The sequence below is a fragment of the Peromyscus leucopus genome, chromosome 4, assembly GCF_004664715.2.
Source record: "Peromyscus leucopus breed LL Stock chromosome 4, UCI_PerLeu_2.1, whole genome shotgun sequence".
NCBI classification, from domain to species: domain Eukaryota; kingdom Metazoa; phylum Chordata; class Mammalia; order Rodentia; family Cricetidae; genus Peromyscus; species Peromyscus leucopus.
In genome coordinates this window covers 107,134,518-107,151,473 of record NC_051066.1, presented here as the reverse complement: position 1 = coordinate 107,151,473, position 16,956 = coordinate 107,134,518, and the positions used below count along the sequence as shown (strand labels likewise).

Sequence of the window (16,956 nt, the reverse complement as noted above, 5' to 3'; positions counted from 1 at the left end):
AATGTGCATAGGCTTAGGAAAGAAAAGAAGATGGGTACAGATAGTCATAGAAAAAAAGTAAAATAGTAAAAAAGTAAATAGTTTAAAAATAATAAAGTAAAGTCTTTAAAGAGAGAGTAAAGTGTCGGGCGGTGGTGTGCACGCCTTTAATCCCAGCACTCGGGAGGCAGAGGAGGTGGATCTCTGTGAGTTCAAGGCCAGCCTGGTCTACAGAGTGAGTTCCAGGACAGGCTCCAAAGCTACACAGAGAAACCCTATCTCAAAAAACCAAAAAGAGAGAGTAAAGTAATATAAAGGAAAAAAGCCATATAAAGATGGGAAATACACAGGGAGTCTGGATCCTGTATGGTCGTACTGACTTTGAATTTTTTGAATGTTGATGAGCAAATGACAGCTACTGAGAGACACAGGGTTATAAAAGGGACTACTGAATAAAACCAGTCTAGATACTTTAGGAATGTCTTAACTTTAAAATGGAATTTAAAAAAAAAATGTATTGTGTTGGAGAAGAGGAAGCAAAAGGCTGTGGATTCCTTCAAGGTTAATAGAGACCAGATTTGATCAGGGAAGACCTGAAAATCTTGGCTACAGACATAAAGAAATAAACCAAGAAAAACTACAAGGCAGGTGACATATATACTAATCCCTCTGCATGAGAACTGTTCTGAGACTGGACAACAAATGTTATAATTAGTTTTTCTAGGACTTGATCATTATCTCAATTTTCTCAGGGTTCCCTAAAGTCGCTGTTGCCCTCAAACAACAGGAAGCAGTCTAGAGAACACAACATCCACACTCCCAAGAGACGGGATGAGTGGTTTTTGGTCATTCAGTGAGTTATGGATGTTTGCCATCTGGCACCCAATGTGTTGGCAAGAGTTTCCACCTAAAACCTGAGAAAAAAGATTCTAAAACGGAGCTAAAAACAGTTCCTAGTTGTTTCTCTCAAGCTAGTGGCAGCCTGCGTGTTTGAGCTACTATGGCGGGTTCCTGGCGTGTGCGCTCGACCTGCAGTATGGCGGGAATGAGGCCTCTGCAAATGGCACACTAAGCTGCGTGGTGGATTTAGCCTTTGGTAGTACAAAACAAAAAGGTTTCTGGGCTACACGCTGCTTTGATAGAAGCATAGACCCACTATTTCTGAGAGTTGATGGTTCCCAGAGCTGACGGAAAACGTACCACCACCATGTTGGAAAGCTGAAGTGGGCGGAGCCAGCAGCCACAGGCTGTTTCAGTCTTAGAATGCTGCAGTTTAAAGCAATAGGCTCAAGGTAATATAAAAAATAAGCCACGTAAAGATGGCTACCACACAGAGAATCTGGATTATGTTCTCTTTGATATTCGTAACTAAAGAAAAACATTTGATTGCAAAAGCTGTTGAGTTATGCCAAAATGTATATTTTAAAGGTACCTTCACTTCAAAATTTGGATGTAAGGATATGTTGCTTTGGAAAGGAGGCTCTGCTTTTGTTTCCACAGAAAGCCAGAGGCTATGGATTTGTTCCAGATTAAGATACATCAGGTTTGACCAGCCAAGACCCCCTGAAAGGTCTCTGATGATACCATGGCCCAGATAATCCAAAATCCAGATCAGATTCAAGGCAACTGGCTCAGACGATACACCCTCACGGACTACTACATAATCCTAAAATTTTCTTTGTGTCCCCATAAGATACAGCGCCCCCCTCCAGCAGGAAGTAGTAAGAGAAACTACACCCAAATTCCCAAATATACCAAGCTGGCTTTGGAGATGTGTGAAAGTTAAAACCTTCCTTTAAAAAAGAAAAAAAAAGAAAAGAGGAAGTGCTGTGGGATGGATGGTCTGTATGTCAAATGCTCTGATTGGTCAATAAATAAAACACTGATTGGCCAGTGGCCAGGCAGGAAGTATAGGCAGGACTAACAGAGAAGAGAATTGAGAGAACAGGAAGGTGGGAAGTGACACTGCCAGCCGCCGCCATGACAAGCAGCATAAGATGCTGGTGAGCCACATGCAAGGTATAGATTTATAGAAATGGATTAATTTAAGATGTAAGCACTGGATAGCTAGAAGCCTGAGCCATTAGGCCAAACAGTTTAAACAATATAAGTCTCTGTGTGTTTACTCGGTTGGGTCAAAGTGGCTGTGGGACTGGCGGGTAAGAGAGATTTGTCCTGACTGTGGGCCAGGCAGGACTGGAGAAAACTCCAGCTACAGTCATCATTTAAGGGAGATATAAGAATATAGGATAAAAAGACAATGGTTAACCTCACATATTTTACATTGGTATGGATTTTGATATATTGATACAAATTTAAATTTATTTTTATACTGTATGTATGTTTCTACTCTTATTTGGGGCATTGTGCTTATACAGCTCATTTAAAAATGTAATGTATAATTAAATGCAGGTTAGTAGTTAGTCATCTTTAACAATCAAACATGTTAGGCATGTTTTCAAGATCATACAGAGATATATTTTAGATAGATAGATGGTCTTCAAATACTTCAAAGACCTACAGAATATGGCACTTAAAATATTTTGTTAACATAGGGCTTTTCATGACAGTGAGACATGTCTGCTCCTGGCAGCACCAATCTACTTCATAAAAGGATGATGAGCATTAAAGAACCTCCATATGGAGTTTGCTTTCAATGTGGCAAAGCCAGCCATTAAGGCAAGAAACTGCCCTTGCCTCAATTGCTGACAGTATACTATCCAAACTGAACATGCAGGACACAAAGAAAAATGATTGTTGAACTTTGCCCAAACAAGGTGGGACAGTCCTTCAAAATTCCTGCTTCATAGAAAAGTCTGCCAGATATTCTAGGCCTGTAGGCTGAAGATGGATGCCTCAATGTTTCAGAGGAACCTTGGGTGACTGTCCAGGCAGCCAGATATCTCTGTCATTTCTATAGTTTTGGAAGTGGTTATAGCTTATAGGAAGTGACTTGCATTGCACCTTCTATTTACTCATGTAATATTATAGCCTGGAGTATTTGATAGAGTTGAAGACTAGATATTTATCGTTACAGTTTTCTTTAGAAATGAAAGAAGGTAAATTAGGTACAGAGCTTTAGACATATCAAGACAGGATAGGTACTATAGTGATTTCTTGGAATTTGCCAAATGCAAAGGAACTGGATGTTGTAAATGTAATTCTTACTTGATAACTGTTATTATTCTATGTAGTTTATTGTGCTAAAGTTAAAACCTTTCCTTTTTATTTAGATAAAAGGGGGAAATGTGGAATATTTAACTAGGCAAAGATGTATTACTATGTAAAAATGTGTTACATTTGCATTAATTAAGTAAAATTAACCTGTGCTCAGAGAGGTAGGGTTAGCAACTAGTTAACAACTAGTTAGCAACCAGTAGTGTGGGTTTTTTAGTTGGGGCAGTGTGGAAGGAGAGAGGCTTCGGGAATGCCAACTAAGAGAGAAAGTCAGTTGCTGCTCTAACTCTATTGAGTTTGCAGGTTTTCACCCTAGCCTTTGAATCTTGAGTTTTGTTAGAATGATTTAGATTTAGCAGCAGCAACAGAGCCATTAACTGAGGGGACAGAATTACCTCTTGTCTGCACCTTTCCTGAACAATGTCTATAGCAGTTAAGAACTGCACTAAAAACAAAAAATGAAAACCTTCATTTGGAAATGGAAGCTCTGGAGGGTAGGCAGTGAGTTGGGAAGGATGTGGTACAGAAAAGGCAGTAGTCTGAAACAGACAAGCTTATAAGGCTTTGTTTCAGATAATGATGCACACCAAAACCTGTGACTGTGTCTTTCAACATTAAGATTAAAGGAATTTGAGCCAGCCTGGCTCCTGGGACTCAACTGTTTCTCATAATCATCAACTTGAGCTAAGTGAAACTCATAGGCCCCAGCTGTGCAACACCTCCCTGTATCCATCTTCACTCATCAAAACTCTGTAGAAGCCAACAGCACCACTATCAATCAGATAGTACAGCTTAGGAATGAAGCCATGCCCGCAATAACAATCCACAGGTCAAAAGATATTCTGGAGTCTGTGGTCCTAGGGCCCCACCAAACTGAGATTCTGGGAGGCCACCTCCTGGTGGGTTGACACCCTGAACCTCAACTGCCACCTGCTGATCCTCTGAAATGTCCACCAGTACAGTCCCTCTCACTGCTTTGAACTACTTTCCAGAATTTCCATACCATTTCCTTACCACATGTATTACTAACTTAAAATTTTTGGTGGTTTAAATGAGAATGGACCCCCAGAGGCTTATAGGTTGAATACTTGATCCCTAGTCAGTGGAAAGGAGGTGTGCCACTGGGGGGTGAGCCTTGAGGCCTGAAAAGCCCATGCTATTCCCATTTAGCTCTCTATGCCTCCTATTTGTGGATAAGTGTTGTGTGATATTTTGATTGCATTCTGACACTCCCAAGACTGAGAATAAAATTTGCTTTGAGTCAGAGGGCAGAGCTAGCTACTAGCTGAGCAAAATTAATCATAGATGTTTTGGAGGACTGAGGACAGAGAGACACAGGAAGTAGGGTGGGGTTTAGAGAGGGTCTCGGTCTTTTTGGATTGAGGAACGAGAAGGGGGGGTCACTGGTTACTTTGTCGCCATTTCTCTGATCATGCAGGTTCTTACCCCAATATCTGACTCCCAAGTTTTATTGATAAAGAATAACTAGATAAATGTTTCACCTGGCTTCCAACTCAGGGCACAAAACTACAAGGTAGCCACTTGCCCCTAGCTTTGCAGCCCTGAGAGCTGCTGCTGCTGCTGCTGCTGCTGCTGGTTTTTCCTCTCTCCCCTAAGTCCCTCTGAGTGAGTCTGGGATTGTCCTGTTGCAGCCTCTCTACAACAGCCAGTTGCTGCCTGTCCCCATCCCTAAACTCCACAGGTGCCTGGGCTCCAAATGCCACCAGTTAGCCACCTGTCAGCTGGCTCTGTTCTTCAGGCGCCCCATGTACTCATTTCCCAAGCACATCCCCGTGTCTACCTTTCAGGAGGCTGGCTCCCTCTCCATGAGTTACAGACTTCCTCTGCACTCCCTTCTCAGGCTGCTGCTACACCAGGACAGCAGCCTCAACACCCCATGGGGCTTTTACTGCTGTGGTCACTGCCACACATTTTCAGATCCTAGCTACACAAAAGCAGCTGCAGCTGCCCTCAGCCAGGCTGTGCACCATGTGCATTCTCTGGTGAGGCATGCTGCAGAGCGAGAGCCAGCCTCACACTTCACAGTCATTATCAGCAGATCTGCTGAGACACCTGGGAATTCTTTAGTAGGGGAATTAGTTTTTTTTTAAAAAAAAGGTTTTTCCCCACATTAAGAACGGGGAACAGTATTACAATGCAGGGAGTTAGGTCTCTGTATAGTTCCACAATGGATGGTTTGAAAATGGAACAATTAAATGAAAGGATAATCAACTTATCTGGAACTAACATAATGTCAATTATTATAATCATTAATCAGTTTGGTAATTCATGTTTTATCCTTTAAAAAGTTGTTTGATATTGGTGAGAAATATGAAAAACTGACTAGTAAGATATAATACTTAGAAAGACCTACTAGTGAAACTAAAAAAAAAAAAAAATTCACACACAAACAGAGGAGTTTAGAGCAGAACCTACTATACCATTACATTCTGAAACTGAAGAGGAGCAGCCCAAGGTATCAGAAAACCAACCTTAATTTACCAGTTGCCATTCAAGAATGACCACTAGACAAAAGGCTATTCAGAAGTTAATTGGGAACCTATAGAAATGTTAGACTTGAAGAGATTTAAGGAAGCAATAGCTTCATATGGTATGCATTCACCTTTTGTTAAATTCATGGGCCAATTGGAACAGAATTATTCCACAAGACTGGAAAGATTTAATTACAGCAGTATTGGAAGCTGGTCCTCAGTTACAAGGGAAAACATGGTGGAGAGAGGAAGCCAGGGTCACAGAACAATGAAGCAGGGCTAGAGGCATGGACATTTCCAAAGACCAGCTTCTCAGTGAGGCCCAGTCTGCTCATTTACAAAGACAGATTACATTTGATGACCACACATTGGTTCTAAGCCATACAACAGCTTTGACTGCTTGGGAGAGGGTTGAAGAATCAGGAAAGAGAACTGAGTTGTTTACTAAAATTATACAAGGCCAAAAAGAAGCCTTCACTGATTTTTTTTTTTACAAAGGTTGACTTCAGCTGTAAATAGAATGATATCAGATCCAGAAGTTAGACAAATATTAATTGAATCCTTGGCTTTTGAAAATGTGAATTCAGAATGTAAAGGGGTAATTAGGCCCTTAAAGGCAAGATCAGCACCAATAGATGAATGGATTAGAAATACAGCTGATATTTGTTCTCATACTTATGATAACACTTGGATAGGAAAAAGAAAAATCAAAAGGATAGATGTTTTAATTGTGGTAAACAGGTCTCCTGAAAAGAGACTGTAGGCAAGGCATTTCTAGGAACCATATTTTTTCTAGACATAATCCAAACAGAAGGTCCTCGCCTTCTGGAATATGTAGAGGGTGTGGCAAAGGCTGGCACATCCTCTACATATTCCAGAATATAATAATGAATTCAGATCAACATGGGACAGACAAGGTAACCCTTTGGCATCGGGAAACACCTTAGGGGGCCTCTTGCAGTCCTTCATGTCAAATTTGGTTCAATCATTCCCTATCAGCATTGGGGAAAACCCTCCACAGAAAAATTAAAAGATTTAATACCTGTTGTTAAAAACCATACTGCTCTGAATGACAGAACCACTTCATTTGATAAAACAAACTTTTCAGAAGAGAGCATAAAACAAGTATTTTTGCAAACTTCTATACATTATCAAAGACCAAAGTTAAAAATACAAATAAAAGGTATTGAAATTGAGGGTTTGGGGCAGATGTAATAATAATTGCACAAAAATCTTGGCATCCAAATTGGCCTTCAGGAGGTAAATGTTCAGCTTCTAGGGATTGTCTCACATAAAACAAAGTGAAGATGGGTCAGGCATATAAGGCCAGAAGGACAAGGAGGAAAATTAAAGCCATATATGTCTAACACAGCAATGAAATTATGGAGACGTGATTTGTTATGTCTATTGGTTACCCCTAAGGTGTAAATATTACCATTGAATCCTTGGGGATATGTTGTCTTATTATTGTTGTGGTTTGTAAGCTTTACAGCTAGGTAGAACTTTTAATTGCTTTCTTCCCCCGTTGGCAGCTTAATACCTTCCCCAATTACTCTAAGCAGTATATCCAAAGTATGTTGTATCTTCAGCATTAGGGTGTTATCTTAAAGTTCCTGGAGGTATCCAAAGGCAACAGCAATAGGCTATATTGCTGAAAAACCCAGATTAACATCCCTCCATTCTCAGGAACAAACCATAAACTAACGTATGCTTCTGAGAAAAATATTAAAAGGCATTATCAATAATAGTCACTGACTGTTCAGGTTGTACATAAGCAGGGCACAACAACTGCTGATCTTTCAAAGGTACCAATAGCCCTTCCATTAAAATGGCTAACTGACAAAAATGTCTGCATGGAACAATGGCCTTTGACATCAAAAAAATTATAAGCCTTGCTAGGCGGTGGTGGAGCACACTTTAATCCCAACACTCAAAGAGGCAGAGTCAGGTGTATCTCTGTGAGTTTGAGGCCAGCCTGGTCTACAGAGCGAGATCCAGGACAGGCACCAAAACTACACAGAGAAACTCTGTCTCAAAAACAAAAACAAAAACCAAACAACAACAACAACAACAACAACAAAATTACAGGCCTTAGACTAGTTGGTACAGGAGCAGCTAAATGCTCAACATATTGAAGAATTGACCAGTCCTAGGAATTCTCCTATATTTGTCATTAAAAAGAAATCTGGAAAATGAAGAATGGTAACAGATCTAAGAGTTATTAATAAGGTGATTCAGCCATGGAATCTTCCCAGCCTGGAATTCCCATCTTCTCTATTACCCAAAGGATAGGGATTACTTTAAAAAGTGCTTTTCACTATACCTTTACAAGAACAGGATAGAGAAAATTTTGCCTTCATAGTGCCTACTTATAACAATTCTCAGCCTGTTAAAAGATATCAATGGAAGGTTCTCCCACAAGGGATGTTAAACAGCCCCACCTGATAGGGAATATTATTTTAAGGTGTGCTACTTTTGTTTATGTTGTATTTGTTTAACTCTGTGAAGCTTCCTTACTTTGCCTGTCTAAAACACCTGGTGGTCTAACAAAGAACTGCATGGCCAATAGCAAGGCACGAGAAAGAATAGGCAGGACTGGCAGGTAGAGAGGAATAGAAGGAGAAATTGGGACAATCAAGGAATGAGAGAAGAAGGAGGAAGACGTCAGAGGCCAGCCACCCAGCTACAGAGCCAGACATGGAGTAAGAAGGAAAGAAAAGGTATACAGGAATAGAGAAAGATAAAAGCCCTGAGGCCAAAGACAGACGAGATAATTTAAGAAAAGCTGGCTAGCAACAAGCCAAGCTAAGGCTGAACATTTATAAGAATATGCCTCCATGTGTGATTTATTTGGGAGTTGGGTAGCAAGCCCCCCAAAAGAGCAAAAACAACCAACAACACCCACTCTGTGGCAATGTTTTGTACGACAGCTGTTGGAAATGATTAGAGCACAGTTTCCTCAATTTAATTTACCATTATATGGATGATATCTTACTAGCTGATTCAAATGTAGATACTTTAGAGAAAACGTTTGAAGAAGTAAAGGAAAATTTTGCCTTATTGGGGATTACAAATTGCTCCTGAAAAAATACAAAGGGGAGATACTGTTAATTACCTAGGATATAAAATAGGTTTACAAAAAATTCAACCCCAAAAGGTACAAATCAAGAGAGATCAATGACTTTCAAAACTGACTCTTAATGACTTTCAAAAATTGCTGGTAGACATTAACTGGGTATGACTCACAATTGGATTAACAACTCAAGAATTGAATAATTTATTTCAAACCTTAAAAGGTGATGAGGACTTAAATAGTCCAAGAAAATTGTCAACTGAAGCTGAGAGAGAATTGGCTCTGGTAGAAAAGAAATTACAGGATGCACAAGTCGATCATTTGGATCCAGAGCTTGACTGCATTCTGGTTACTTTAACTTCTATGCATTCCCCTACAGGAATTTTAATACAGAGAGAAGATAACATCTTGGAATGGATATTTTTACTACACACACAGTAAAAAATTAAAGACCTATGCAGAAAAGATTTCTGAGTTGATTCTAAAAGGAAACTTGAGACTTCATCAATTAGCGGGAATAGACCCATCAGAAATTGTAGTACCTTTTCCTAATGCTGAAAGTTTCTGTTTATGGACAGAAAATGAACATTGGCAAAGAGATTGCAGTAATTTTTTGGGAGAGATTAATAGTAAATATCCTCAAAGCAAGAAAATTCCATTTATAAAGAGAACTAACTGGACCCTTCCTCACACTGTACAGGGAACACCAATTTCTGGAGCTCCTACATTCTATAATGATGAAAACAAATCAGGAAAGGCAGGTTATAAATCAGGAAATTTGAATAAAGTGGCTCAAAGCCCTCATGATTCTGTTCAAAAGTCAGAATTATATGCTATTCTCACGATATTATTAGATTTTCCAGAACCTCTTAATAATTTAGTTACCAACTCTCAATATTCAGAAAGAGTTGTTTTACATACTGAAACTGCTGAATTTATTTCAGATAATACAGAATTGACTTTGTTATTTATTCAGTTACAAGAAATAATCAGAAATAGATATCATCCCTCATAAATAACACACTATTAGGTCCCATACAGATCTACCAGGCCCTCTAGCACAAGGTAATGATGAAATAGACCAACTATTGGTAGGAATTGTGTGAGAAGCCTCAGAATTTCATAAAAAACACCATGTCAATAGCAAGGGTTTGAAAAATGATTTTTCCATCACTTGACAACAAGCCAAGGAAATTATAAGAAAATGTCCTACTTGTTCCTTGTATAACCAGACTCTATCTTCAGGAAGTAACCCAAAGGGTACTCAAAGAAATGAAATTTGGCAAATTTTTATTTTCTAGAGTTTTATTTTCTAGAGTTTGGAAAATTAAAATATGTACACCATACCATAGATATATATTCAGGATTTCAATGGGCAACTGCTTTAAGTTCTGAAAAGGCTAATTCTGTAAATACATATTTATTAGAAGTTACGGCCATTATGGGGATACATGTACAAACTAAGACTGACAATGCTCCAGCATGTGTCTCTAGTAAAATGAAACAATTTTTGCATATTACAATATAAAGCATAACAGGGCAAGTAGTTATAGAAAGATCTACTCCAACTCTAAAAGATATGCTTAATAAACAGAAAGGGGTAATAGAGACACACACCTCCAGATAGATTGCACAATGCTTTATTAACTTTAAATTTTAAAATGCTAATGAGAAAGAAATGACAGCTGCAGAGAGGCATTGAATAACAGAAAAGACTGTTACATTAAATCATCCTGTATGCTTTAAAGATGTGTTGACCTCAGCATGTAAACCAAGATATGTGTTATGTTGGGTAAGAGGTTTTGTTTTTGTTTCCATAGAAGAAGAAAAGCTATGGATACCATCAAAATTGATAAAAATGATTTGAATAGGAGAGACCTCTTGATTAGAAGAGGCGATAGTTCATCAAACTGCATGGCTATTCAATCTAAACTGACTTGCAAGACTAACAAATGCTTTTCATTTGATCAGATATAACTTTCCAAAAGGGAAACTCCCCAAATTAGGGTTGGGGCACAGTTTTGTTTTTGTCTTTCCAGGAGAATGAAGGCATCCAAATACAGAATCTGAAGACTACTGGACAAATGAGACATGTGAAGAAAAACGACAAATCATGCAGAGAAAATATCCCAAGAAAAAGAGTAAATTGGCCTATTGGTATATCCCATTTCCAACAGGATAAAATTTCCTAAACCTTCCCAAATGTTTGTTTCTGTTGTTCTCTACAGACATATAAGGCAGATGGTCTTTTTGTAGTCCCAGTTCAATTAAAAATTAAAGCTGGCTTTGGAGTTGGAGTATGGCTCTCTTCTTCTCTAAACCCAAGCATGCTTGTTCAAAGGAAAATTCAAAATGTCAGAAGAGCCACCTGATATGGGACAGAAGAAAAACCAAAATTAAGGGACTATTGTATTGCCACTAATCTCATAATTCTTTGCTTTTATTTTGACTCTTTAAAACTTTTCTTAAGGTATAAATAGTATTTTAAACTTTATAAAATTAATATATATTATATATTTATATTTTAACTTTTGCCATGATATTAATGGCCGTATAGAGAACTAATTCTAGAAAAAGGCTTCATCTAGTTTCTTGTACATGATTTCAGGTTTGAGGCTCTATCAGCAAACTAGGAATTAAGTTTTTGCACTCTCGATGTATGTAACAAATTATGGTCTTTTAACTTCTTTGAGATCTGCTGTATATGACATTTAAAATGTTTAAGTTTTCTGCAATGAACCATGACCACACCTACCAGTGAACTCTGAAGTCTCCAAAAGGAGGATTGGGCCCCACAATAACAATGCCACCTGGACTATGGTAATGCCACTAAGCCGACAAACACCACCTAAAGATTGGCTTTGAACTACAAACTGCTCAGGACAATTTTAAGGTAGCTAGCTGAGATGGTCTAGCCTCCCAGACTATTCTAGCCAGGACTTGACATAAGTCCTGCATTTTCCCATTACACAGAGACTGGACACAGAGACTGGATACAGCTAGCTCTCCCAGGACTTCACAATTATCCCCTAAATTATCAGGGTCCCCTAAAGATGTGGTTGCCCCCAGACAGCAGGAAGTAACTTTAAAAACACAACGCCCATATTCCCAAGAGGTGGAGTGGGTGGTTTCTGGTCGTTCAGTGGGTTATGGATATTTGTCACTATTTAGGTGGTTGGTTACAAGTTGTTATTGGTCAGGAAAAAGGTTAACAAATGAGATTAGATTCTGGGATCTTGTTCTAAAACGAAAATGGAGGAATATAGAAATAGGATAAAAGGATAGATTGTTGAATCTACTTTTAAACCAAAAAAGCAAGGACTAGTGTTAAATATTTTACATTGTTGCTGGGCGGTGGCGGCGCATGCCTTTAATCCCAGCACTCGGGAAGCAGAGGCAGGTGGATCTCTGTGATTTCGAGGCCAGCCTGGTCTCCAAAGCGAGTTCCAGGAAAGGCGCAAAGCTACATAGAGAAACCCTGTCTCAAAAAACAAAAACAAAAAAAAATATTTTACATTGTTACGGATTTTTGAATACTGATACAAATTTGAGGTTATTTTTTGTTATACTGTATATGCTTCTATTCTTGTTTAAGTTTTTTTTATATTGATACAAATTTAAGGTTATTTTTCTTAGAACATACTGTATATACCTTTCTACTCTTGTTCAAAGTATGGTACCTATACAGCTCATTTAGCAAAATAATGTAAATTTCTAGTCCTTGAAAGTTATTATTACAAACTATTTAGGATAATAAAATACGTTAGTAGTTAGTCACCTATTACAATCAAACTTGTAGTCAGGTTAGGTATGTTTTCAAGGTCAAACAGAAATATAGTTTAGATAGATAGGTGGTCTTCAAACACTTCAGAGATCTACAGAATATGGCATTTAAGATGTTTTAATAACATAGGTTCTTCTTCTTTTTTTTTTTTTTTAATGACAATGAGACATGTCTGCTCCTAGAAGCACCAATCTACTTCAGAGACGATGATGGGCATCAAAGAAACTCCATACGGAGTTTACTTTCTTTGTGGCAAAAGTTAGCCAGTGGGCAAAAACCTACCCTTGTCTTGACTGCTGACAGTATGCTATCCAAATTGGACAATCTGGACTCAAAAGAAAGTGACCATCAAACTTTGCCAAGACAAAGTGGGACAATCCTTCAAAAACCCTGCTTCACTAAGTCTGTCAGATAGTCTAGGCCTGCAGGCCGAAGATGGATGCTCCAACATTGCAGAGGAACCTTGGGTGACTGTCCAGCAGCCAGCTATTTCTGTCATTTAATTTTGGAAGTTGTTTGCTCTGCACTTCCTGTTTACTCAGGCAATATTATATCTTCAGGTCTCTGATGGAGTTGAAGACTAGATAGTTATGGTTTTCCTTGTTAACAAATTCAGAAAAGAAACTTACAAAAGAGGTGTAAAGTGTATAAGATTGAGAGACATAAGCCGGGTGGTGGTGGCGCACGCCTTTAATCCCAGCACTCGGGAGGCAGAGCCAGGCGGATCTCTGTGAGTTCGAGGCCAGCCTGGGCTACCAAGTGAGTTCCAGGAAAGGCGCAAAGCTACCCAGAGAAACCCTGTCTCGAAAAACAAAAAAAAAAACAAACTAAAAAAAAAAAAAAAAAAAGATTGAGAGACATAAAAAGACAGTTTGGGGTTGGAAAGTTTAAGTTAGGATAGAAAGTTAATTAGGTACAACACTTTGGACTCACCAAGATAGGATAGACAGTGAAGTATTTTCTCTGAATTTGTCAAATGCTCATTGACTAGATGTTATTAATGTAATTATTGCCTGTATATACTTACATATAGTTATTGTATATATTGTATATAGTTTTTCTATGTTAGTTAAAACCTTTGCTTTTTATTTAGACAAAAAGGGGGAAATGTTGTATAATATTTTGTTTGTGTTCTGACAAAGTTTGCTTGGAGTCAAAGGGTAGAGCTAGCCACTAGTTAACCATAGAGGTCTGGAGGTCTATATAGAGAGGAACAGGAAGTGATAAGGCAGGGAGGAGACAGGATCTCAACTCTTTTTGGACTGGAGGAAGGGAAGAGGAAGGAAACAATTGTGGCTACTCTCCTGCTTCTCTGATTTTTCAGATTTTACCCCATATCTGATTCCTGGTTTTTATTGATAAAATTAATTAGATTTACACTCCAGCTAGCTGTAGTGGTGGTACATGCCAGTAATTTGAGCACTTGGGAGGTAGAGGCAGAAGGATAAGGCGTTTAAAGTTATCTTTGGCTTCATGGTTAGTTAGGGGCTAGCCTATGCTATCATGATTATCTTGTTTCCAAAAAGATAGTTAAAAATGCTGGGGGAAAAAAAAAGAATTAAATTCTGCTACCCTAAAGCTCTTGTGCCAACAAAGATTCATCCATTCCATGTATATTTACAGAGTACTTATAACTACTCAATTCTACACCAGGACATAGAATTTATCTTGAAGATACTGGAATATAAAATATAATAATTGCCTACAAGGAACTATTTATATAATAAAGAACAGACAAGCGTGTGGCTATGGGGAGCACGTGCAGAGGAGTGTCTATGGGAGGTATCTGAGGGCCATCAAGAGGATGCTTCCACATCCAATCCAGCCTGCACTACATGATGCAGGTGGGGCTACCTCTAACCAATATTGCCAACCATTGCCACAAAGGTCTTTTTGAAACACTGATCTATGTTCATTTCCTGACTTAAAATAATTCAGTGACTCTCGGTGGTTATAAGGAGGCAGTTTACATTCCTTAGCTGAACCCTTAAGTCTCTTCATGGTAGCTCTATCAGCTATCTTTTTTTTCTTTTAATTTTTAGATATGCCCCCAAGCTTTCTCTTAACCTTCCTATGCAGCCTTGGACCCTCCTACCCCTACACCTCCTGAGTGCTGGGATTCCATGAGTGTGCCACTGCTCTCAGTGTGTGCTGTGCCTGGGATGGCACCTAGGGCTTTCTGCATGCTAGGCAAGCGTTATTCCAACTGAGCTGCACCCCAGCCCAGCACTTAGCTTCTTGATCACAAGTACTATCAATTCTGCTGAACTCTTGTTTCTGAAGCAACTGGCCATTCTCTCTTCCTAATACAAATATTCCCACTGCCCCATTTATGCTTTCTTAGGACTCAGTTCTGGTGTTACTTAGGGAATATGGGCATTCTCCCCACCACACACACACCTGCCGCTACCTTGTAACTTTTGAGGAGCATGAGACACATCTCCAATACCTAACACTGAAAGAGTACTGCTATCCTCTATGGCTGCTGCTCTGAATCAGAAAGGCTTCTGGCTGTAGAAATCAAATGGAAGAGGCCTGCTGTAGACAAAGAGTCACTCATTCCAGCCAGGTGATATTCCCAGATGGTGTGGGTTGAGCAGAAAAACAGGGTTCAGATAAAATGATAGGGACAATGGCAATAAAGAAAAGAGCTGTTTGTGCTGCCACATGCTTTAATCCAAGGAAGCTAGAAGAAATTAATCTTTAGCCATTAATCCTTAATCCTCAGCAAGCTAGAGGAAATTTTCAAGAAGTACACTACAAAGTTGGAGAGATGATTAACAGGGTAAAAAAGTTTAAAGCCAGGTGTGTTGCAGACATCAGAAGCCCCAACACTAGGTAAGGGGCGGGCAGTAGGGTAAGCTGGGGCTTGCTGACTGCCAGCCTAGCTCCAGGTTCCACAAGAGGTCCTGTCTCAAGGGAGTAAAGCAGAATAGAGCACAATTCCAACAATCATTCTCTAGCCTTTCTGTACATACAGGTGAACATACATTCACATGTACAAACATACCACATATACATACACCACACAAACATCCCTCCCTGGGGCAGAGATGTATCTCTTTGCAGTGGGTGACAGTTAATGCAGAGACTCTTAAATAGCCAAAGCTTACAACAAGTGACTGCTGTGTTCACCCCTACATGAACTTCTATATCACCCCTTCCAAGCTTAAGGGAGCACTGTAGAACATGGGTAGAAAGAAGATAAGAACATGAGGACAGGAAAAATGATGGGAAAGGCTATCTCCTGGACATGGGATAGCTGTTGCATGAATGAATTCATAGCAGTGGTGGTTACCTGATTCTATCATGGATGGGAAAAGGACTCATGAGGCAGTTAAGGCTAAGGAAGGGGGAGACATATTCTTCAGTAGCATGGCCATTTTTATTTAAAGATTTTTTTAAAAAATTATTTTTAATCATGTGTATGATTGTGTGAGTACATACATGTGTGTACAGGTGCCCAAGAAAGCCAAAAGTGTTAGATACCCCTTGAGCTGAGTTACAGGCAGTTGGGAATTGAACTCCGGTCTTCTAGAAGAGTAATACATACTCTGAACCACTGAGCCATCTCCAAGCTCCATTTATTTTCCAGCCAGGGTCTTATTCTGTAGCCCAGGTAGGGCCTGGGACTCAATATGCAGCCTAGGCCCACCTTAGACTACTGGCAATCCTTCTCAGCTTCCCAAGTTCTGAAATTATAGGCATAAACTACCACAACAGGCACTATAATTTTCTTTCTAGCATATTAAGGCTTTATAATTCTTAAAACTCCTGAGGTACAGGTAATCCAACAGGTGGTATGTACATGCATTACTGCTATGCAATAAACATAAAAAAGCGTATATTGGGATTAGGGTGTAGCTCATGGGACAATACATGTCTAGCAAGAGCTGAGTTAAATTGTCAGCACTGCAAATACATGAGTAAATAAATAAATGTACATATATCTGACTATTCATGACAGCTAAACACTGAAAACAAGCCAAATACCCCCAGCAGATAGATAAATGAGTAAACAAAAGATGGTATAACACAGATGGAATAATCTTCTACTTTAATAAAATACTGAAATAGACTAACCATGAATATTGAAGCCAATCATAAATGACTGGTATGTATGATATTTAGTAGTTGGCAAGGGATGGATGCTGTGGATATTGCTTTGTATAAATAAAATAGATTGGCCAGTAGCCAGGCAGGAAGTATAGGCAGGACAAGCAGAGAAGAGAATTCTGGGAACAGGAAGGCTGAGTCAGGAGATGCTGCCAGCAGCCTCCATGACAAGCAACATGTAAAGATACCGGTAAGGGCTGGAGAGATGGCTCAGAGGTTAAAAACACTGGTTGCTCTTCCAGAGGTCCTGAATTCAATTCTCAGCAACCATATGGTGGCTCACAACAATCTATAATTTGATCTTGTGCCCTCTTCTGGCATGCAGGCATATATGT

The 16,956-nt window shown here is 39.2% G+C and overlaps 1 protein-coding gene across 2 annotated transcripts in view; it reads right to left on the bottom strand.

Moving 5' to 3' along the window:
- Atrn (attractin) overlaps positions 1-16,956 on the bottom strand; it is a 141,518-nt gene that overhangs the window by 16,097 nt on the left and 108,465 nt on the right. The window contains exon 25 of one of the 2 annotated variants that reach the window (XM_028878587.2): positions 11,048-11,089. The exons of the other annotated variant lie outside the window; for it this stretch is intronic. Within the exon in view, the coding sequence (XP_028734420.1) occupies positions 11,069-11,089 (21 nt within the window). The 3' untranslated portion in view covers positions 11,048-11,068. Of the gene's footprint in view, positions 1-11,047; positions 11,090-16,956 lie in introns of those variants that run through there. 2 annotated transcript variants of the gene reach the window in all.